Here is a 23,965-nt window from a genome sequence, read left to right on the forward strand (position 1 = left end):
GGGTGTTAAAGTAATTATAAATAGCTTAAAAAACTAGCTTAGTCTTTATATTAGTCTTTTTTCATGTTATGACTTTAGTATAAATAACATATTTTTCTATTAATTTGTAATAAAAAAAGTCACTTTTCATCTATTCATCTCTTTGTCTTCTCAATATTTTACAAAAGATATATGTTGTTATAAGAAATACAGTCGGAGTTTGATTTTGCTTGAAAAGTTTAACTTTGTTTTTGGTTTGCTAAAAGAGAATGTTACTAAGTTCAGAACAAATAGAAGGAAAATGCGTGCAATGAAAGAATGTCACAATACAACTGTTTTACTTAGTCACGTTTGACAAAATCATCATTGTTGGGCATGCAAAACAAAAAAGTCAGATATCAATAACTGAGAATAATACCGCAAAAATATGGAGTCATTACTTGATATGAAACAAGAAAATGAGTCAAGCATCTTGATTTTGCAGAAGCAAAGTTTGCATACATAATTCATCACTTTTGGAGAGTTTTAACAGATGGTCAACATTACATTCAATTAAAATTGTTCATCATCTATTATATATCTGGTTCGATACAAAATATAACCAGATATTTCATCATGGCATTTAAGTAAATATGAGAAGCAGTCTTTCTATTGGGAAAAACAAAGTGAGAGTCTGAGCGAGCTTTAATATCAATTATCAAGTGAATCGAATCAAACAGCTCGACCCTTCGACCGGCAGAGATATGAGGTCATATTGTAAACATTGACCAAAGCTTGCACTGATTTGATTGAGGAATATCCATTTGAGGGTGGAGCCAGAATCCAAGTACACTTGACCATCTCATTAGTTTTGTCATTTTGATTAATCTCCTAATTATTTCGTGGAATTGTGTCATTGGAGCACTGTTTTCAGTTCAACACTCTTGAAAAAAAAAAACATGGTGTGTTCATTTTTGCATACCAAGATTAGCTTGTCCATGCACTAGAAATTCCTTCAGAAAAACAGATTCTTTTGTTTAGCATACCAAGATAAAATACAAGAACAGAGCCAATATAAAATCATAGAGCAGATTAAAGTTCATAAAAGTTGAGCATCTAAACAAGGCTATGAAATCGATCGACATTGGATCATGTATATTTTAAAGGACACTAGGTAGATTTAATGTCACTAACATCAAACATTGAATCTGATGCCACAGCATCTTAGAATTATCCATATAAAACCACAAGTGTGGCTTTCTAACCAACATAACCTGATGATAAACAACCATGGTGAACCAAACTCGAAAAGTTTGTATATAAATTTCACCACACATGATTGAATGTTGTTAAACAATAGAAATTGTTATTAGGCCTCTTCTTTTATTCTTGTGGTGACAAGTGTCCTAGATATTTTATTTGCTCTCTTCAATGGGTAATATAAATACCCACGTACTGTGTACCTCTCCTCTTAAGGAATATTGAATACATTTTGATTCCTTCTGACAAATGTTAACAAACAGTAAGAATGACATTATGGAATTGAACAAAAACAGAGTAAACTTTAAGCCTAGAATCTACTGATATCTCTGGTTCAATAAAAAATTTAACCCAAAATTATCATACTTTTTAGGTTGGGAAACATACCATCATAAGCAGCCATATATTGCATTGGATCCTTGTTGCCGTTTAATTTTCTTTGATTTTTGGATGCAATGCCAAAAGAAAATGTGTTAAAAAGCAGGAAACTTGCAGCAAAATAATTGACTAATTAAAAGAAAAAAGTAAAAACTAATGGTAAAGCTATATTAAACTATAAATAATTTAGGATCCAATATATGGTTACAAAGAATTATACTTGGTTACGCTTCAGCAAAATTCATAAACATTAAATCAAAACAGAGGAAAACCCCACATAAACATAATCTAGTATTCAAGCTAATGTAAAGCTCTTTCATTAATTTTTTAAAAGAAAAACCCAAAATGAACTTACCTGGAGACAAAGTTACTCCGCCAAATCATCAACTTTACAAAGCCACTCGATGATATAGTTCATTCATTCAACTCATTGATCATCCATTTACTACAAGAGATGGTTCATTTTTTCTTTAATACAAAACAAATAAATATATCTGTTTTTAGGATAGTTTTGAAAATTAAAACTGAAAACACACATTGCTTTGCAATATTTTTGTATAATTTTTAAAATTAAAAGAATAAATATAGCTAAATTTGGTTTTTCAATTCATTGTTGCGTTGACATTGAGTTAATAGCAATTGGTACAGTAAATTAAATGTGTAAAAAGAAGAAAACGTACCTGATATATAGATGTGTGATGTGTTGAATCTTAGGCCAATCTTCTCCTCCTTTTTCACATCGTTGATTTAGCAAAGGACATCTATGTATTGATAAATGAGTAAGAGAAGTAGGCAGCACTTCTTCTGGCAAGCACTGAAGGTTTTCACAGTCATAAATAAACAAGGACGTAAGGGATGTTAGTTGTTGAAAAGCCTTTCCATTTAGGGTCTCAAGTTTGCTAGAATTATCGATCCAAATAGTAGTAAGAGTGATCGGAAGGAGCCCTTCGTCGGGAAACGAATCATCTTCCCATCCTCTGATATCTATGCGTTCCAAACATGAGAGTTTCTGTAGATCCCATTTAATACGATTCTCAAAAAGCACTTTTGTGTTCCATAGACTAAGTTCCTTTACTTTGGAGTGTGATCCCCAATCTAGAAGTGACTCCAACACAGGACACTTCGATATAAATACTCGACGAAGAAAGGGTGGGGCTGTGACAGTCTGATGAGTTCTCGGAAGCAAATCCTTCATTTCTTTACACGTAATGATATAGAGATTTTCTAATGATGGAAGATAACCGGGTAAGCCAACACTAAGCTTGGGACAATTATACAGCCGAAGTTCTTTTAGAAGAGGGAATATTTGACCTTCTTGAAGAATTGCTTCGGTACCAAATGACCATTCTTTCCACATCAACATATTCCAAATATGTAATCTTTCTAAACAAGTGAATAGAGGACCACTGCTCTCAGTCTCATCGCCTATTGAATACACACTATCACATCCATCAATTCCGAGATATTTGAGAGAAGCTAGTTGTCCAAGTGGTGGTAAATAACAGCAGCTTTTACAATTTCTCAAACTAATCGATACTAAATTAGAAAATGAATCATCTGCAATCCAGTTCGAGAATGTTCTACCTCTATATCTTTCAATCTCCAGATGCTTCAAGCTTGTATGTGGTCGAAGTGCGTCAAGTACATCCAATTCTTTTTGCGAACTATCAGCATCAACAGCATCATAGCTCCAGCTCAAAGTTAGTTCTGTAAGGTCCTTCTTATCTTTTAAATTAGCCTTTGATATCTCCATTGCATCATTAATATTTTCCAAACCCAAAATGCAAAGGCTTCCACTTAGATGTTCAAGCTCTGCTAAATCTGTAATTTTGAACACGTCATCCTTATGCTTGTCACTCAATACTACCTGTGATAAGAGTTGCAAGCATTTCATCTGACTGATTCCTTGCGGCATCTCTTTCAAAGGTACTTCTGTAATATCTAAGTAACGCAAGTTGATCAGTCTTTCCATATTCCTTGGTAATTGAGAAAGGTTTCTACACCACGACAACAATAAAGTTTGTAAATGGTACAAACTACAAACTGACTCATGTAACTCTTCGATTTTAGAAGCAGACAAGTCCAAATACCTTAAATGTATTAGACTACCAATTGAATCCGGCAACTCCTTGATAGAAGATCCACTTAGAGAAAGCACTCTTAAACAGCTTCCATTTGTAAGCAATATATTGTTCGGGACTAAATAGTTTCCAGAGCCTAGTCCACCTAGAATCTGCAATGGCAATGCTACAAAGGTACGCAAAGAAATAGCCTTACTCAAACCTTGAAGTTTGTCGAGGTCGTAATTATTGCTTCTCCTATATGACAGATGACGAATCTTTGTTGGAAGGCTATGCACATCACTACTCAAATCCAACCTAAAGCAAAAATCATCTGATACAAGCATGGCTAAATCATGTACGAGGTCATGCATTTGGAGAAATGATGCATTCTTACTCGAACATTGAAAGAATGACCTTGATAAGAGATCTTCAAGGTATTCCTTTCCAAATTCCTCCATCTTTTTACTTTTTGAATCCATAGGAAAAACCCCTCAGCCATCCATAATAAAATCAATTTGTCACTGTTAAAGTTATAGTCCTTGGGAAATATGGAACAATAAGCAAAACATTGCTTGAGATGTGTAGGTAAGTGACGATAGCTCAACCATAAAACTGGAAGAATGGAGCCCTCTTTCTTGTACAATTCCTCCCATGTGTCACTGCCAAGTATGTCTTCCCATTTTTTAGGATTTTGTTCACAGCGCAGTAATCCACCAAGAGACTTTATTGCTAAAGGAAACCCTTTGTACTTCTCCACTATTTTTCTACCAAGTGCTTGCAGATCTCTGTTGCTATTCTGGTCAAAATTACTCCCAAAAGCATGTTTGACAAATAACTGCCAACAATCTTCATTCAACAAAGTTTGTAGATGATGAATCTGCCTAGTGGTCATAGTAGTGGCGACAATTGTGCTTCGAGTAGTCACAAGAATTTTACTTCCATTTGCTCCAGACTCAAAAGAACTCTTTAGTGTTTCCCACAAAGAATAAGACTCGTTCCAAACATCATCATGAACAAAGAAATTTCTTCCCCCTCAATGCTTCCTTCAATTTCCTTCGAAGTTTGTCCAAGTTATCAGTATCACATTTGTCGGTTGTGACCTCCTCAAAGATCTCTTTTGTTATCTTAAAAATATCAAACTCATCCGACACAGTAATCCATACTTTTAGCTCAAAATACTTTTGTACTCTGTCATCGTCATAAACAACTTGAGCAAGAGTGGTTTTGCCAAGACCACCCATCCCAACAATCGGGATAACAGAAATGTTACTGCCACTATCAACATCATCTTTCAGCAACTGATCAACAATGATTTTTTTCTCAGTATCCCTCCCATAAACATCAGCATGTTCTACCAAAGGAGCTGGTGGCCTTGGCGAAGGTTTGTTCTGAGCACCTTCTCTCAGGCCAAGAGCATCTTTTTGATCAACAAGGATCTTTAGCTTACGAAGGACCTCCAGGGAATCAAGCTTAACAGTTTCATCAAATTTGGACAGAAAGGGTGGCATAAATTTCATGAGTGCCTTGCTGGCACTGCTGCTGCTGGATTGATCATCTTCAAGCTTGGATCGCAGAGCTTCATAGTCAATCCTGTCCACCAAGTCATCAGCCTGATAGATCACATCTTGAAGCTCGATAAGCCACATCCTGACCTCCTGGTTTCGAAGTTGCTTCTCCTCAGCATCGTTGAGCAGTGCATGAGCTGACCACAACATGGTCTTCAACTCGTATAGCTGGTCTAGAATCGGCTTCTTCCCCTGGAACAGCTGGGGTATCTCCTCAGAGGCCAATCGTTCAAACAAAACCTGAAGTGAAGCAGAAAGCAAAGCACCAGCTACCAGTTCGGCTGCCATGATCAAAACCAGAAGTGAAGGACAAAAAGTAGTGAAGGAACAAAGGCTAGAACACTCCTTACTACTCAGATCTAGAAAGCAATAATAGAAGGAAACGAAGTTGGTGAAGTCTAGTACAGTGAACTCTTATGTTCACTAGTGAGACCTCTTTTCTTTTTTTTTTTTTTTGATTTGTGGTTGGATTTTCTATGCCTGAATCACGCGTAATGATGTAAAAGAGACAATGGTCATGAAAATAATAATGATATTCTGAGTTATGGAAATGAAATAAATATGAAACTGTAATAATATACCAATTAATACGTGAGCAAAATACAAAATCACGTGTCTTGCTTGTTATCAGTCTATAATTTTCACATTTTTCAAATTTAGTAAATATGAAATTATAATATGGCTATTACTACTTGAATACAATGATAAGTAAAAAAACAAAACTAGCCTTCTTTTATTTAGAAAAACAGAGTTCTTCATAAAAAAATTTATAGGTAGAATTATGAAGAAAAAAAGTTCATTGCTTAATTTGTGGAAATAAGAATCAGAATGGACAGTACAATGAAAAATTAAATTTCACCCAAAATTGACTACATAAAACCAAATAAGTTATGAACTTTCTACCATTATTCCTTCAACAAGGCAGATTATTTTGCTTAGCAGACCAAGCTATAGTACAATGAAAAATTGAATAAAATCCTAGGATAGGACAGATTAAGTTCGTAATTAAGCTTTGTTTCCTTAGGATTTTGTATCATAAAGCATTCATAATGGGCTTTCATTTATGTTTTCATCAAGCATATTATTTATAAAAATTATTATAATAACTCATCGTATAGCATTTCAATTTTGTAACATTGTTGTGTTGTATCATTTCTTACATGTTTATAAAAAGAGTAATGATATGTGCACCAAAAATATGCATCTAAACATTTCACATAGTGACGTGACAGACTAACTTTGTCAATCACATTTATTAAAACTGGAACCCACTGTTTTAAAAAGCATTGTCACGTCACTGTGTGTAATGTTTTGGTGCATATTTTGTGTAATCCAGACATTGCATATGTTGTTCATATTGTTAACCACTTTGTGTCTTCTCCTACTACGGTTCATTGGGCAGTTGTTCTTCGTATTTGAGGTATCTTCAAGATATAAAAATTTGATGAAAAAGGTTTGTGTGAGAAAAATATTAAATTTTCACCAGAAGTTACAAGTTGAAGCCAAATAAATTTTGAATTTTTATTATATAAGCCATCCATTTTTACCAACATACACATTTTACATCCACACATTTTATTTACTAAAATGTTTTAAGAGATAAACTATGAAAACCACACATACACATTGTATCGCTTCTTTTCAAGTTTCTAAAGATAATTAACTAATTTAATTTGTTTTTATTTTATTTTAATTAAAACTAATCAAGTATAACATATTTAATTTAAACTATATTCAAAATAAAATAATTAAATAAACAAATTATTTGAAATTCAAAATTCAAATCATAGTATAGGACACATATTAGGATTATCCATAATTTTCTCATTTGTTTGTTTAATCCCATTTTAATTTAAGATAATATATTTATTCCAAAATAAATATCAGTTAATTCAAAATTAATTTTATCTTAAAATATTAATTTTAAATAAATAAATCAATATCTTATTCTAAATAAGATAATTATTAATCTCTCATTTTATATTAATCCAAACATGATTAATATTTATTTTAACCTATAGTTTTTCAAAATAAAAACTATATAGTTAAATAATTAATTAATTAATTCATAAATAATCAATTGCTCATAATTATCACATAATTATTTCCCTGTCTAGGAAAATTAGTTCATTTGCAATTTAGTCATTCTTTCTACAAATCTTCCTTATGACATCCTTACCCTTGACAATGAAGGACAAAAGTAATCTGAGGACTTATAATACGAAGTTCCAATAAACCAGATTATTAATCAATCTCTTTAATCTAATAATCTTACTTATTAATTCCATGATATTACTCCACTATAAATATGGAATTGCACTCTAAGTATTTATAGAATTACATTTATATAGTTTTCTTTGTAGTCCATCGATATAATCAATAAATGTAGTTTTGTCAATCAATTATTGGTTTGTTAATTAGAGCTGGTTAAAATTACCGTTTTACCCATCTAATTACCTCTTGTTCCTTAAGTACCATTAATTCACTAGCAAATAATTAATCTATAATCAAATTATAGATATGAGCTCAATAACTATTCAGTTCCAGAATTAACCCTTAAGGGAACCAATATTCGATCCGTTAGAAAGTATAGATTTCATTATTGTAAATCATGTTCCCAGCCAGTCATGATATTGAATCTCCAAAACAAAAGTCACTAGCCTCATTATACTAAGAAACCTTAACGAGTGAATCAGAAGATATAATAAGCACAAACATGAGTTCATGACTACTCAAGATTTAGAATGATCTACAAATGATTATCTATTATGATAAGAATTGAATTTTTATGGCAAATTGTAAGTTTATAAAGATAAATAATTCATATCGGTCCTGTCATATATAATCTCTTTTATATACAATAATTTTACCAAGATGTCTATCAACATCAGTAATCCGAATCTAGATTACTTGCATCTCATATGTTTAGCAAACCGTACTAGTAATCATTCATTAAAGATTCCTTACTTTAATATGTTATTGACTATTTTATTCATTGTATATGATATTAATTCTCTCGTACTAATATTAGATCATATTCTCATAAACAAATATGGAATTTATCTTGATATTTATATAAAATTATTCAAACAATAATTATAATATTCAAATATAATAAAATTGTACTTTTATTTAGATTAATAATTTTTTTTTACATGCTTTTATGACATAAATCCTAACACATATTAGCTTATGTAATGTATTGTATAAGATTATTGCCAAAGTACTAACTAATAGGTTGAGAGAAGTACTTGGGAGTGTGATCTCTTAAGAGCAAAGTGCATCATACGGGGGGATACAATGTCATGGTGGGTTTTGAGTGCCTCAATGCTATCAAACGCCATAAGAAAGGCAAGGCAGGTTACCTGGTGAAAGCTTATAACCGTGTAGACCTAGGTTTAAAAAAGCATTTGTAAGCCTCAAGGCGTTTTCTTTTTGTGAGGCGAAATGTAAGCCTTGAGGCGCATTGAGGCATAAGCCTTAAATTTCTAATAGAAAATATATTTAGATACATAAAACTCAATCATAGCATAAAATGATTCATAAAACTCAACCATAAAATGTCTAAATTTATAATTTAAAAATTAACATTTTATTTCTAAAGCTAGAATCCTAGATTCTAGTTATCCTAGAACAAACTTGAGTAGTAGATGGTGAAGATGATTTAGAAATCATCGTCCAATTCATCATTGCTTAAAGGATCTTATGAGGGATCGTCATATTGAACATTCCTCTCATCATCACTATCTTCATTATAACCCCCAATATCCTCCCATTCATCTTCATCCAAGCTTATTACCCTATTTCTTTCTTTGTTGTCTTGGCCGAAGAAGAGAAATAGAAGAAGAAGAGAAGTGGTCGGGTACTCTATAGTGTTAGGGTTTTAAGTTTTATTTGAATCACTATATTGGGCTTTATTTGTTTTAGTTTTATTTTTAAATAAATTGGGCCTTATGTGTTATTAAGTGATTAATCCCTTTAAAATTGGCTTAAAAAGCCTTGGTTTTGGGTTTTAAAAATTGGGCTAAAAAGCCCAAATTTCACTTAACATATAGAGGTGTAAGCCTCACTTATTGCCCTGAGTCATACCAAAAACCACCGCCTCTCTTCATAGAGGCGTAAGCCTCTTTCCCTCCTACCAGGGCTTAAGCCCTGAAACTTTTTCTGATCGCCTCAGAAACGCTTTTTTAAACCATGGTGTAGATTGGAATTTTTTATGTGAGATGAAGGAGAGATTGGGTTTCACATGGACTTCATTGCTTTGATCAGAAATTGTATCTCCACAGTCACATACTCTGTCAATGTGAATGGAAATATAGCGGAGGTAGATAGTAGATCAGATTTAATTTGACCTGTCGAGAGTCACTTTCAAAGAAGAAATGGCAGACACTATGGCATTATCAATAGCAAAAGAAGCTGTTATGACTTCACCAAGGAGAGAGCCCGAACATAAGACTTATGGCTCCCACACTCATTAACAACCTTCCAATTGTTGCTTCTCACTAAAGTTGTTACAGACCATCAGAAAATTTTGTTGCTTCTTGCCAATTCCAGAAGCTTATCGTTGCTACAGATTAAACCACAACTTCAATTTTTGACATGAGCTTGCACTGATTTAATGGAGCCAGAATCCAAGTACATGAGCTTGTTGGTAGAGGAGGGCACATTCTAAACGTAGATTACGGATGATCAGAGGAATTTATTTATATACAGATTGACTCAAAGAGTGATCTAATCAAGTCTCAAGAACTTAACCGTTTTGGTATGTGACACTAAAAATTCAGATTTGAAGGACTATTAACTATGAAGTGTGAGAATTCTTATCTGTTATGTTAATGTTAATTAGAACAGATACGGTATTCTTACTTTGAAATCAAGACAATATAAAGTAAGATGACTCTCAAAGTGAGAACATGAGAGAGCTTTAAGGCACACAAAAAAGGCATCAAGAATCACTCTGATGCAAGAGTATAAATTATCAAGTGACTTGAATCAAGTAGCCTGACCCCTCAACAGATATATGAGCTCTTACTGGAACCAAAACCAAGCATCAAATTTACACATATATTAACATACACACACAATGTTGATCCTGGAAACTCTGATCTCCTGAAACACTAATTATATGGGCACTTCATGGTTCAGTATAGGCAGTTTATGGTTCAATCCAACGTCTCTTTGATAATTCATGGCTCGGTGTTGATGTAGTCCTGTTCATTTAAAGGGAATTCTTTGTCAGGTTCAATTACTGGTGACTAAATGGATTATTCATGGTGTTGGTCCTTAAACCAGCTCAAATCACCAATGCAGGAAAGTGACAAGATATAACAACCTCAAATGAGTAAGCTCCACAATACAAGATGAAATAATCCAAAGTTGGACGAAGGAAGTAGATAGTAGCTCAGATTTAACTTCAGAATTTAAGGCATGTTCATTCAGAGGCGCTTCTGCTTCCTGTCTGTGAATTAGGGATGCCATCAACAAGACAGGTTCATTAGTTTAGCAAGATAAATATGAGGAAAATGAATGAAATCTTATGCAACTGCCATTTCCCATATAAAAACAAAACTTCAGATTGTGAAAAAAAAAAAAAATTCTCACGTTAAACAGAAAGAGATTTACTTTAATTTATGAGTTCTAGATGGGTGTCAATCTATTAACCAAAACATCTCAATGCAGAAGAATAGCAAACCTTGATGATTCCCTGCCAGTAAGTATCATCCCACTGGTCCTTGTATCCATCTCGCATTTCTTTTATATTCTTGATGCTCTCTTCGTACATCCTGTATCTCCAGTTCTCCAGTGGAGGCAATCCAATCTGAGCACATAGCCAGTTTTGGTATCCAGTCTGCCACAGTAACCTCCAAGAGTCATTGTTCAGATGAAAAAGTAACACTAAGCACTAGTGTTTTAGCTGAAATAATAGGATTTTGTTTAAAAGAATTCAGTTTGTACAAGAATTTCCCCAAAATTAAAATTTGTGGCTGGTTAATATAGAGTCAACTATTTCAACTCACTTCAGAAGGCCTTTAGTATGGAGGTAAATGTAGACTACTACTATAACTTAAGAATCACCAAACTATGTAAACATGCTATAATCACAACCGATCAGGTAGTATTGACAGATCTCAATTTACAGCATGCTGAACACAACCCAAGGTAGTTAGAGGATGATTTACGACAAAGCCCCACACCAATAATTGTTTTTTTTTTTGGAAGAAAAGGAGATTAAAAAAAAGTCAAGATATCAATAAATGAGAATAATACTGCAAAAATATGGACTCATTACTTGATATGAAACAAGAAAATGAGTCAAGCATCTTGATTTTGATTGAGGAATATCCATTTGAGGGTGGAGCCAGAATCCAAGTACACTTGACCATCTCATTAGTTTTGCCATTTTGATTAATCTCCTAATCATTTCGTGGAATTGTGTCATTGGAGCACTGTTTTCAGTTCAACACTCTTTAGAAAAAAAACATGGTGTGTTCATTTTTGCCACAGCTTTGCTTCTTGTCCATGCACTGGAAATTCCTTCAGAAAAACAGATTCTTTTGTTTAGCACACCAAGATAAAATACAAGAACAGAGCGAATATACAATCATAGAGCAGATTGAAGTATGAACTCAGGTTTCCGTAGAAACATACCATCATAAGCAGCCATATATTGCAGTCGTTTTCCAAAATTTTCACTTTCATATCCAGGTTCCTTGTTGTCGTTTAATTTTCTTTGATTTTTGGATGCAATGCCAAAAGAAAATGTGTTAGAAAGGAGGAAATTTGCTGCAAAATAATTGACTAATTAAAAACTAATGGTCAAGCTATATTAAACTAGATGAAAAAGGAGAATTTTGAATATACTAAAATATACCTCTGTAATTGTATTGCTCAACTCAAGGATTACAAAGGTACCGAGTACCATATATATACACAGAAAGAATTGTGCTGAATGAAATGCTATTGGATAAAGAATAACATAAAAATATTCGTAAGGGGACCACTATCCTGATATGTGGAGTGGCAAAACATTTTGATGATTGTATAGTACAGATATTCTAATGGTAGAATATTCTTAGCTGTCAAAATATTCTTCATCTTGTAATTCAAAAAATTCCAATAATTTTGAAGCTTACTGTGGTAAAAGAATAATTTTATTCTGTATCTTTTTCATAGAGAATAGGGGTACATATATACACATACAAAGCAGCTAATTAATACAGAAGAGGAAACGATACCTAGGAAAATAAAATACAGCTGTAAATAGGAAAAGAAAGCAGTAATAAATACACTTGAATATGAAGCGACATCTTGATATTCTACACTCCCCCTCAAGATGGACGATATATGCTTGTCAAACCAAGTTTGGAACTCAGATCCTGAAAATTTGGACGATGTAGAGCCTTAGTAAGAATATCAGCAATCTGAAAACGAGAAGGAACATGCTTTAGTGAGATTACTCTGCCTTCAATTTTCTCACTTATAAAATGTCTATCAATTTCCACATGTTTTGTTCTATCATGATGGACTGGATTTTTGGCTATGGCAATAGCAGCTTGATTATCACACATCATTTCTATGGAGTCTTCTACATTGATTCTAAGTTCATCCAACAGTCTTTTTATCCAGATCCCTTCACAAATTCCATGAGCTAAAGCACGGAATTCAGCCTCTGCACTACTGCGAGCAACCACCTGTTGCTTTTTACTTCGCCAAGTAACCAAATTACCCCATACATAGGAGCAATAGAAATACTGCCCTGCTGCTTAAAGATGTGATACATGCTCCAAGAATTAAGAAAAATACAAAACTTATTTATCACAATAGTTCTACCTGAAACAGAGGATATTGTTTAGATTAATTGCAAGACCAATTTATAGCACACCCAATATGTATTGTTCAGACAAAAGTATACTAAGACTAACTTAAGAATAACTAAGCTATGTAAACATACACCAAACCTTAAACAATCAGCAACACACATCAGATCAGAGGCAAATAGAGCAAAAAAATAACTAAATAAATTAGACAACAAGAATTATACTGGGTTAGGCTAATTAACAATAAAGACCCTACATCCAGTGTAGAAAGGCTTCAGCAAAGTTGATCATACTAAGAAAAATTGTATCAAAAAAGTGGAAACCTACATGAACATAAATGAGTATTCAATCTATTTAACTTCATATCTTTCCTAATATAAAGCTCTAACATTTATTTTTTAAAAGAAAAAAAAGAAAAACCCAAAATGAACTTACGTGGCCACAAAGATACTCCACCAAATCATCAACTTTACACGCATTCGATATAGTTCATTCCTTCAACTCATCCGACCCATTGATCATCTGGTTAGTACAAGAAATGGTTCATTATTTCATTAATACAGAACAAATAAATATTTCTGTCTTTAGTATAGTTTGAAAATTAAAACTGAATATACACATTGCAATATTTCTATATAACTTTTAAAATTAAAATAAGAAGAATAACTAAATTTGGTTTTGCAATTCGTTGACATTGAGTTAATAGTACGATAAAATAAATGTGTAAAAAGAAGAGAACGTACCTGAATACATATAGATCACTGCATGATTTAATTGACAAGTCTATAACCCAATTCCACTTTTGTGATGTGTTGAATCTTAGGCCAATCTTCTCCTCCTTTTTCACATCTTTGTTTTAGCAAAGGACATCTCTGTATTGATAAATGAGTCAGAGAAGTAGGCAGCCCTTCTTCTGGCAAGCACCGGAGACTATTACATCTTATAATTTTCAAGGACGTAAGGGATGTTAGTTGTCGAAAAGCCTTTCCATTTAGGGTCTCAAGTTTGCTAGATTCTTCGATCACAATTCCCTTAAGAGTGATCGGAAGGAGCCCTTCGTCGGGAAACGAATCATCTTCCCATCCTTCGATCCTTATGTGTTCCAAACATGAGAGTTTCTGTAGATCCCATTTAATACGATTCTCAAAAAGCACTTTTGTGTTCGATAGTGAAAGTGTCTTTACTTTGGAGTGTGATCCCCAATTTAAAAGTGACTCCAACACAGGACAATTCGATATACGTACTCGATGAAGAAAGGGTGGGGCTGTGACAGTCTGTTGAGTTCTCGGAATCAAATCCTTCATTTCATCACAATCATTTATATCGAGTTTTTCTAATGATGGAAGATATCCGGGTAAGCCAACATTAAGCTTGGGACAATTATCCAGCCAAACTTGTTTTAGAAGAGGGAACACTTGACCTTCTTGAAGAATAGCTTCGGTACCAAATGACCATTCTTTCCACGTCAACATATTCGAAATATGTAAACTTTCTAAACAAGTGAATAGAGGACCACTGCTATCGATCCCATCACCTATTGAATACACACTATCACATCCATAAATATGGAGATCTTTGAGAGAAGCTAGTTGTCCAAGTGGTGGTAAATAACAGCAGCTTTTACAATTGCTCAAACCAATCGATACTAAATTAGAAAATGCATCATCTGCAATCCAGTTCGAGAATGTTGTGCCTCTATAACTTTCAATCTCCAGACTCTTCAAGCTTGTATGTGGTCGAAGGGCGTCAAGCACGTCTAATTCTTTTTGCGAACTATCAGCATCAACAGCATCATAGCTCCAGGTCAAAGTTAGTTTCGTAAGGCCCTTCTTATCCTTTAAATTAGCCTTTGAAGCCTCCGTCGCATCATTAATATTTTCCAGACCAGATATGCAAAGCTTTCCGCGAAGATGTTCAAGCTCTGCTAGCTCTGTAATTTTGAACACGTCATCCTTATGTTTGTCACTCAATACTACCTTTGGTAAGAGTTGCAAGTATTTCATCTGGCTGATTCCTTGCGGCATCTTTTTCAAAGGCACACCAGTAATATCTAAGTAACGCAAGTGGATCAGTCTTCCCATATTCCTTGGTAATTGAGAAAGCTCTCTACACTGCGACAACAATAAAGTTTGTAAATGGTACAAACTACAAACTGACTCATGTAACTCTTCGATTTCAGTACGAGACAAGTCCAAATACCTTAAATGTATTAGACTACCAATTGAATCCGGCAACTCCTTGATAGAAGATTCACTTAAAGAAAGCACTCTTAAACAGCTTCCCTTTGTAAGCAATACATTGTACGAGACTAAATGACATCTTCGTCTACCTAGTAACTGCAATGGTAATGCTAGCAAGGTACGCAAAGAATTAGCCTTACTCAAACCCTTAAGTTTGTCGAGGTCGTAAGAGCTTTTCCTATATGACAGATGATGAATCTTTGTTGGAAGGCTATGCACATCACTACTCAAATCCAACCTGAAGCAAAAATCCTCTGATACAAGCATGGCTAAATCATGTACGAGGTCATGCATTTGGAGAAAGGGTGCCTTCTTACTCGAACATTGAAAGAATGACCTTGATAAGAGATCTTCAAGGTATTCCTTTCCAAATTCCTCCATCTTTTTACTTTTTGAATCCATTGGCAAAAACCCTTCAGCCATCCATAACAAAATCAAAGATTTTCTATCAAATTCATAGTCTTTGGGAAATAGGGAACAATAAGCAAAACATTGTTTGAGATGTGTAGGTAAGTGACGATAGCTCAACCATAAAGCTGGAAGAATGGAGCCCTCTTTCTTGTACAATTCCTCCCATGTGTCACTGCCAAGTATGTCTTCCCATTTTTTAGGATTTTGTTCACAGCGCAGTAATCCACCAAGAGACTTTATTGCTAAAGGAAGGCCTTTGCACTTCTCCACTATTTTTCTACCAAGTGCTTGCAGATCTCTGTTGCTATTCTGGTCAAAATTATTTCCAAAAGCATGTTTCACAAATAACTGCCAACCATCTTCATTCAACAAAGTTTGTAGATAATGAACCTGCCCAGTGGCCATAGTAGACGCGACAATTGTGCTTCGGGTAGTCACAAGAATTTTACTTCCATTTGCTCCAGACTCAAAAGAACTCTTCAGTGTGTCCCACAAAGAATAAGATTCGTTCCAAACATCATCATGAACAAATAAAAATTTCTTCCCCCTCAATGCTTCCTTCAATTTCCTTCGAAGTTCGTCGAAGTTTTCAGTACCACATTTGTTGGTGGTGACCCCCTCAAAAATCTCCTTTGTTATCTTCAAAATATCAAACTCATCCGACACAGTAATCCATACTCTTAGCTCAAAATACTTTTGTACTCTATCATCGTCATAAACAACTTGAGCAAGAGTGGTTTTGCCAAGACCGCCCATTCCAACAATCGGGATAACAGAAATGCAACTACCACTATCAACATCATCTTTCAGCAACTGATCAACAATGATTTTTTTCTCAGTGTCCCTCCCATAAACATCAGCATGTTCTACCAAAGGAGCTGGTGGCCTTGGCGAAGGTTTGTTCTGAGCACCTTCTCTCAGGCCAAGAGCAACTTTTTGATCAACAAGGATCTTTAGCTTACGAAGGATCTCCATGGAATCAAGCTTCACAGTTTTATCAAATGTGGACAGAAAGGGTGGCATAAATTTCATGAGTACCTTGCTGGCACTGCTGCTGCTAGATTGATCATCTTCAAGCTTGGATCGCAGAGCTTCATAGTCAATCCTGTCCACCAAGTCATCAGCCTGATAGATCACATCTTGAAGCTCGATAAGCCACCTCCTGACCTCCTGGTTTCGAAGTTGCTTCTCCTCAGCATCGTTGAGCAGTGCATGAGCTGACCACAACATGGTCTTCAACTCGTATAGCTGGTCTAGAATCGGCTTCTTCCCCTGGAACAGCTGGGGTATCTCCTCAGAGGCCAATCGTTCAAACAAAACCTGAAGTGAAGCAGAAAGCAAAGCACCAGCTACAAGTTCGGCTGCCATGATCAAAACCTGAAGTGAAGGACAAAAAGTAGTGAAGGAACAAGGGCTAGAACACTCCTTACTACTCAGATCTAGAAAGCAATAATAGAAGGAAGCGAAGTTGGTGAAGTCTAGTACAAAGAACACTCTTTTATACTCGGATCTTGAAAGCAACAATAGAAGAAATGAAGTCTTCTAATGACTAGTGAGACAATGGTTGTGTACCGTTGGTCTTAGTTTAAAGATATGTGGGCCCCTCCTCTTTGAAAAAGAAGGCAAGTGGCCACTTGAACTATGCCCAAGTGCTTGGTATCATAACTTTTTATTTATACATAAACTGACATATTCATAAAAGTTATTTCAGTCCGTTATTTTAAAAAAAAAAAACTCATAGAGTGATCTAAACAAGAACCTAACAGTTCTGGTATGTGGCACTAAATATTCTGATTTGAAGAACTATGGACTATGAAGTGTGAGAATTCTTATCTGTTAATAATAATAATAATAATAATAGCTTACAGAGCTTGCCTTCTTTTAATAAGAAAAACAGAGTTCTGCATAAATCTTTTTATTGGTATAATTATGAAGGTTTAGTCTATGAAGGTAAAGATAGAATCGAGATCACTTGTCATATATTAGTTTATCAATTCATATTTAATTCACGAATAATTGACAAAAAAAAAAAACTTCTTAAAAATTTACACAGCTTTCATTATTATTAGGATTACTACAAGTAAACTCTTTCAATTCTATATATTATAGAAAGAGTGAAGAAATACCGCAAACAATGAAGAGTAAAAATATTTTTATTTGCTAGCATCTTTGATCTACGGTTCTAATTTCTGGTGCACATATAAAAATTTGATGAAAAAGGTTTGTGTGAGAGTAATATTAAATTTGCACCAAAAGTTACAAGTTGAAGCCAAATAAATTATAAATTTTCCATTATTGGCTGTTAAAATAAAACGAATGAGATTCACTTCCATCTCTTTTTGTCTTCTGTTAATCAAATAAATTATACAAGTTCGGTATAGACAGCTTAGAGGATCGGTCCAAATTGGTAATATAGCTCACTTTACAAAAAGAGAAATATTAAATACACTACTCTATGTTAGACTTTCTTTTGTATCAATGATTGACACGTGTATTCCACTAATGATTTGAAAAAAATATTAAAATATAAAATATTGAATAATATTCACATGTCATGCATAGATGAAAAAAAATGTAAAAGAGAATACAATAAAGAGTTTCCTTAGCACTCATTTTACAAAAAACTTGCTCCAATAGTATGTCAAAAGTTATGTTAAATTCTAAAAGTTTGGTCAAATTTGGCACACAATATAGCATATTTTGCATCATCATAAATGCTACATTTTTTAATTTATTTTTATGACATTTTTATTAGTTTAGTATTATTTTTATCTATTTGCATCACCATAAATGCCACACTTTTTTATTTACTTTTATGCTATTTTTATTAGTTTAGTATTATTTTTATTTATTTGCATTATATGCTATACTTTTTATATTATTATTTTATTATAATCTTATAATATCAACAATAAAATATAAATGAAAATGATTAGTTTTGTATATTTTCAATAAATATCAATTTCACATTAATAAAATATTAAATTTTACAAGAATTTTTACAATTGTGCATTAGAGCATAATATAAAAAATTATACTAAATATATAATATATTAACTTTTTGTGCCAAATGTAGTACACTATTTACATCTCTCATTAGAGATGGTCTTATAGTTCGGTGTTGATGTAACAATATTCAATTTAAAGGAATTTTTTTCCATGTTCAATTACTGGTGACTAAATGGATTAAGTGCATTTTGAACCAAATAAACAAGTCTAGAAAATAAATGGTCATTCTTGGTGTTTGTCCTTATTAAACCAGCTTAAATTGCAGGAAAAAGTGACCAGATATATTTGGAAACAAAATTGCAGAAAATTATTTGACATTGTAGACAGGAAAAAGTGACTAGATATATTTGGAAACAAAATTGCAGAAAATTATTTGACATTGTAGACAATTTAGCATGATGAATTGATTTTTTTTTTTTTTTAAAAATACAACACATAGCAACATCAAATGAGAATATGTTGAGCATTATATATAGCATATTTTAGTCCTGAACCACTATTTTTATAAGTAACTACAAATCTCAACATCCCATGATCAACTGTGAGGGACACATAAGAAATTCAATGATAAAAAAATAGAGCAAACAAAGCAAGTACAGTTAGTCCTAAATTTAAAATTCTAAAGTTTATATCTCAAATAAGAAATTCATATAAAATTAATTGGAGACACAAACACAAAACTTTATTTAATTGAGAATATTGTAATAAAACCCTCCATCACAAGACTACAAATATATATAAGACTTTTGTCTTATTTATTTTACATTTTAGATGATTTTTAAGCTTAAGGGGTATGAGTATTTATAATAACTCATTCATTATATAAGCCATCCATTTTTACCAACATACACATTTTTCATCCACACATTTTATTTACTAAAATGTTTTTAGAGATAGTCTATGAAAATCACTTCTGAAATGTGTCACATAAAATAATTAATTGCTCATAATTATCACATAATTATTTCCTTGTCGAGAAAAATTAATTCATTTGCAATTTAGTCATTCTCCCTACAAATCTTCCTTATGACATCCTTACCCTTGACAGAGTAGGACAAAAGTGACCTAAGGATCATGGACCTATAATATGAAGCTCCAAGAAACCAGATTATTAATCAATCTCTTTAATCTAATAATCTTACTTGTTAATTCCATAATATTACTCCACTATAAATATGGAATTGCACTCTAAGTAGGGGTGACAATTCGTGTTATCGTGTCATAATCGTGTCGACACGATTATGACACGACACGATTAGTGTAAACCCGTACACGACACGATTATTATTCGTGTCAGAAATCCAAACCCGTACACGACACGATTATCTTAGCAGGTCACACCACACGACACGATAACACGTTTAATAAATTTATCATTTGACACAAATCTAAAACTGATACGATTAATACACAATTAAACGTGTAATGACACGACACGAAATTGACACGATTAACATAATATAAATAAATTAAATGTTTATATCATCTTAAACGTGTCTTAAGCGTGTCATTTTCGGGTTAAGCCTGTTGGCTCGAAAATGACACGTTTAATAAACGTGTTAAACGTGTCGACACGATTATGACACGAAAATTAAATGTGTCACCCAAACCCATTTATTTCGTGTCGTTTTCGAGTCGTGTCATCATGTCGTATCGAAAATTGCCAGCCGTAACTCTAAGTATTTATAGAATTATATTTATGTAATTTTCTTTGCAGTCCATCGATATAATCAATAAATGTAGTTTTGTTAACCAATTATTAGTTTGTTAATTAGAGCTGGTCAAAATTACCAGTTTACCCATCTAATTACCTCTTGTTCCTTAAGTAACATTAATTCACTAGCAAATAATTAATCTATAATCAAATTATAGATTTGAGCTCAATAACTATTCAGTTCCAGAATTAACCCTTAAGGGAACCAATATTCGATTCGTTAGGAAAGAATGGATTCCATTATTGCAAATCATGTTCCCAACCATTGATGATATTGAATCTCCAAACAAAAGTCACTAGCCTCGTTATATTAAGAAACATTAACGAGTGAATCAAAAGATCTAATAAGCACAAACATGGTTCATGACTACTCAGGATTTAGAATGATCTACAAATGATCATCTATTATAACAAGAATTGAATTTTTATGGCAAACGGTAAGTTTATAAAGATAAATAATTCACATCGGTCATGTCATATATAATCTCTATTATATACAATACATTTACCAAGATGTCTATCAACATCAGTAATCTGAATCTAGATTACTCGCATCCCGTATGTTTAGTAAACTGTACTAGTAACCATTCATTAAAGATTTCATATTTTAATATGTTACTGATTATTTTATTCATTGTATATGATATTAATTCTCTCGTACTAATACAAAATCATATTCTCATAAATAAATATGGAATTTATCTTGATATTCCTATAAAATTATTCAAACAATAATTATAACATTCAAATATAATAAAGTTGTACTTTTATTTAGATTTTTACATGTTTTTATGACATAAATCCTAACACCTATTAGCTTGTGTAATGTATTGTATAAGAATACTCTCAAAGTACTTACTAACAGGTTGAGAGTAAGTACTTGGGAGTATGATCTCTGAAGAGCAAAGTACATTCATACCGAGGTGTTCAATTACAGATAATGCCATGGTGTGTTTTGAGTGCCTCAATGCTATCAAACGCCATAAGAAGGGCAAGGCGGGTTACCTGGCAAAAGCTTATAACTGTATAGACTGGAATTCTTTATGTGAGATGATGGAGGGATTGGGTTTCACATGGACTTCATTGCTTTGATCAGAAATTGTATCTCCACAGTCACATATTCTGTCAATGTGAATGGAAATATAGTAGGTAACATCACACTGACTCAACAAGGAGATTCACTCTCCCCACTTTTATTCCTCATTTGTACTGCTGAAGGCCTCTCATCTCTCATAAAGTATGAACTTTCTTGTGGCTCCATTGCAGGCCTTAAATGTGGAAAAAAAAATGGCCACGTATTAAGCCTGCTTAAATCACACAATGCAGGAAAGTGAGATATATTGGATATTCAATTGTAGAAAATTATTTAAAATTATAAACAACTTTTCATTGTGACATTTTTATAATTAATGTGTACATATTATTTAAATATTTTTTCATAATTAATATGTACATATTATTTAAATAAATTTTTTTGACAAAATTTAAATATGATATTTTAAAAATATTATAAATTATCAACCGAATCTAAATATATTAAACAAAGACATTGAGAATGTCAAAGAGAGGTCGAATTTTATAAACTACTATAAATAAATAACAGCCACTTTTTCTTTTCAAGGGTGTAAATCCAGGGGACAACAAAAAAAGCAGAAATGAATCCCACAATGTACAAAACGATATGCATTTTTTATATATATACATATCTATGGGGCACTCTAAATGGTTATTACCCATTGATGATTACTTTAATATTAACCATTAGATTAAGATTAATGGTCCATATTTATAGTTGTCAATTAATATTTCTAAAAATAAATTTTAATTTTTTTAAAATTTTTGGAAATGCTACCTGATTCCATGGCAGTCATATATTTATTAAATTAAATAATTAAAAAATCTTATTTAAGCATTATAAATGAAAAATTGAAATTAATGTAGAAAAAAAATTTACCTGTTGGTGACTTGCTATACCAAGTCAATATGTTGTCACATCATCATAATTGTTAGTACCCATCTATGGGTAGGAACCATTGAGAAGTCTTCCATACATCTATATGTATAAAATGTTTAATAATTATAAATGAATGATCGACTAATTTCTTCTATATAATAAGTGTCTAGATAACGGAAATTTTTTGTTTTAATAGTTTTTTATTTTTTAATGTTAACTTTAACGGAATATTTTTATATTTAACAGTGGTTTGTAAACACTTAAACTTAAATAAAATAAAATTAAAAATTAAAAAAAAATTAAAATATGATATTTTTGATATATTTTACAATGATAGTTATTATAAATAATAAATAATTAAACTAATCAAAATATGATATTTTTCAGATATTTTACAATAATAATTATTTTAAAATAATAAATAATTAAAAAATTTTAAATATGATATTTTCGAAATATTTTACAATGAAAATTATTTAAAAATAATAAAATCATACGTTTTATAACTTAAATAAAATTTAATTAAACTTAAACTCACTTATTAGAATAATATCATATTAAACATATAATATAATCTACTTTTAATTAGCAATAAATTATATTTAAAAAAAAAAACTAGCAAGAAACTTAAATTTAAAATCTACGTATAGTATTTAATATTACATTAAACATATAATATATAATCTCTTGTTGTCACTCTCAAATTCAAAAACTTGAACAAACATAAACTTAAATAAAAATAAATAAATTATTTAATTAAAATTTATATGACATTAATATAAATTTAATAAAAATAATTAATAAATTCTATAAATAAAACTAAGCAAATGTGTATATTGCACGTTGTTTGTATATAGTAATCAAATAAACGTCATTTAGCATGAGATTTGTTGCTTTTGGAAAGCCTGAGCATAAAATGGCTGCAAATGGGTCATAATCTAGGGAGTTTTCAATGTAATATTGTAAACATTTTCTTGATTAGGAAATATAAATCTACCCCAAATTGACTTCTAAGAAGATCTTTTGATTTCTTTTTTTAATGGAACAAGCAAGGAATTTGCATCAAGTTTTATCTTTATTTATATCTAGTCAAAACAAGTGTAGAAAGAATGAATAATTTACTATTTATTGTGCTGATAGAGCGGTCCAATTAGTTTATAAAATAATAAAAAAAAGTGGTCCAAATTTAAAACCGTAAAATCATAAAAAAACTATCAAAACATAATATTAATTTAGAAATGGGAAAAACAAGAACCCTACTTCTTAATTATTTTTTTAAGAGTAAATACATATTGGATCCTGTGTTTTGCAAAAGTCATCAATCGGCTCCTGCGTTTTTGTTAAATGACAATTTAGACCATGTGTTTTGCAAAATAGAACAAAAGAGTACATTATACCTAATTTTGGTAAAAAAAAAATCAATTATAAGATCAATTATTGGGTCGTTAGTGATGCGATGAGTTAAAAGAAGTAAGGAAAGTGATTGAGGAGCTGAAAGTGAAAGATTATATTTGAAATTTTTTGACTAAAATTAGGTTTAATGTACTATTTTGTTCTATTTTGTAAAACATAGGGTCTGAATTGTTATTTAACAAA

The 23,965-nt window shown here is 32.1% G+C and overlaps 3 protein-coding genes across 8 annotated transcripts; all 3 read right to left on the bottom strand.

Moving 5' to 3' along the window:
- Positions 1-425: 425 nt before the first annotated feature.
- LOC133829866 (putative disease resistance RPP13-like protein 1) lies at positions 426-4,138 on the bottom strand. Of its 3 annotated transcripts, none has more exons than XM_062259684.1 (4): positions 2,277-4,138; positions 1,952-2,041; positions 1,606-1,655; positions 426-971 (listed from the first exon to the last, which is right to left on the bottom strand). In XM_062259684.1, the coding sequence occupies exons 1-2, from the start codon at positions 4,136-4,138 to the stop codon at positions 2,011-2,013; spliced, it is 1,893 nt and encodes a 630-aa protein (XP_062115668.1). In that variant the 3' UTR covers positions 426-971; positions 1,606-1,655; positions 1,952-2,010. The 3 variants fall into 3 exon arrangements, with proteins under 3 accessions (XP_062115668.1, XP_062115670.1, XP_062115669.1); XM_062259686.1 differs by lacking the exon at positions 426-971 and adding an exon at positions 981-1,460; XM_062259685.1 differs by lacking the exon at positions 426-971 and adding an exon at positions 981-1,545.
- On the bottom strand, positions 3,909-5,744 carry LOC133829867 (putative disease resistance RPP13-like protein 1). The gene has a single exon (XM_062259687.1). The coding sequence runs from the start codon at positions 5,510-5,512 to the stop codon at positions 4,667-4,669; it is 846 nt and encodes a 281-aa protein (XP_062115671.1). The 5' UTR covers positions 5,513-5,744; the 3' UTR covers positions 3,909-4,666.
- Positions 5,745-10,108: 4,364 nt separating this feature from the next.
- LOC133829869 (putative disease resistance RPP13-like protein 1) lies at positions 10,109-17,223 on the bottom strand. Of its 4 annotated transcripts, none has more exons than XM_062259692.1 (6): positions 13,785-17,223; positions 13,477-13,563; positions 11,873-12,645; positions 11,514-11,758; positions 10,917-11,072; positions 10,109-10,682 (listed from the first exon to the last, which is right to left on the bottom strand). In XM_062259692.1, exon 1 carries the CDS (start codon positions 17,058-17,060, stop codon positions 13,812-13,814), a length of 3,249 nt encoding a protein of 1,082 aa, XP_062115676.1. In that variant the 5' UTR covers positions 17,061-17,223; the 3' UTR covers positions 10,109-10,682; positions 10,917-11,072; positions 11,514-11,758; positions 11,873-12,645; positions 13,477-13,563; positions 13,785-13,811. The 4 variants fall into 4 exon arrangements, with proteins under 4 accessions (XP_062115676.1, XP_062115675.1, XP_062115674.1 ...); XM_062259691.1 differs by having other exon boundaries at positions 11,873-12,983; XM_062259690.1 differs by having other exon boundaries at positions 11,514-11,748; positions 11,873-13,054.
- Positions 17,224-23,965: the final 6,742 nt, after the last annotated feature.

The sequence above is a fragment of the Humulus lupulus genome, chromosome 4, assembly GCF_963169125.1.
Source record: "Humulus lupulus chromosome 4, drHumLupu1.1, whole genome shotgun sequence".
NCBI lineage: Eukaryota > Viridiplantae > Streptophyta > Magnoliopsida > Rosales > Cannabaceae > Humulus > Humulus lupulus.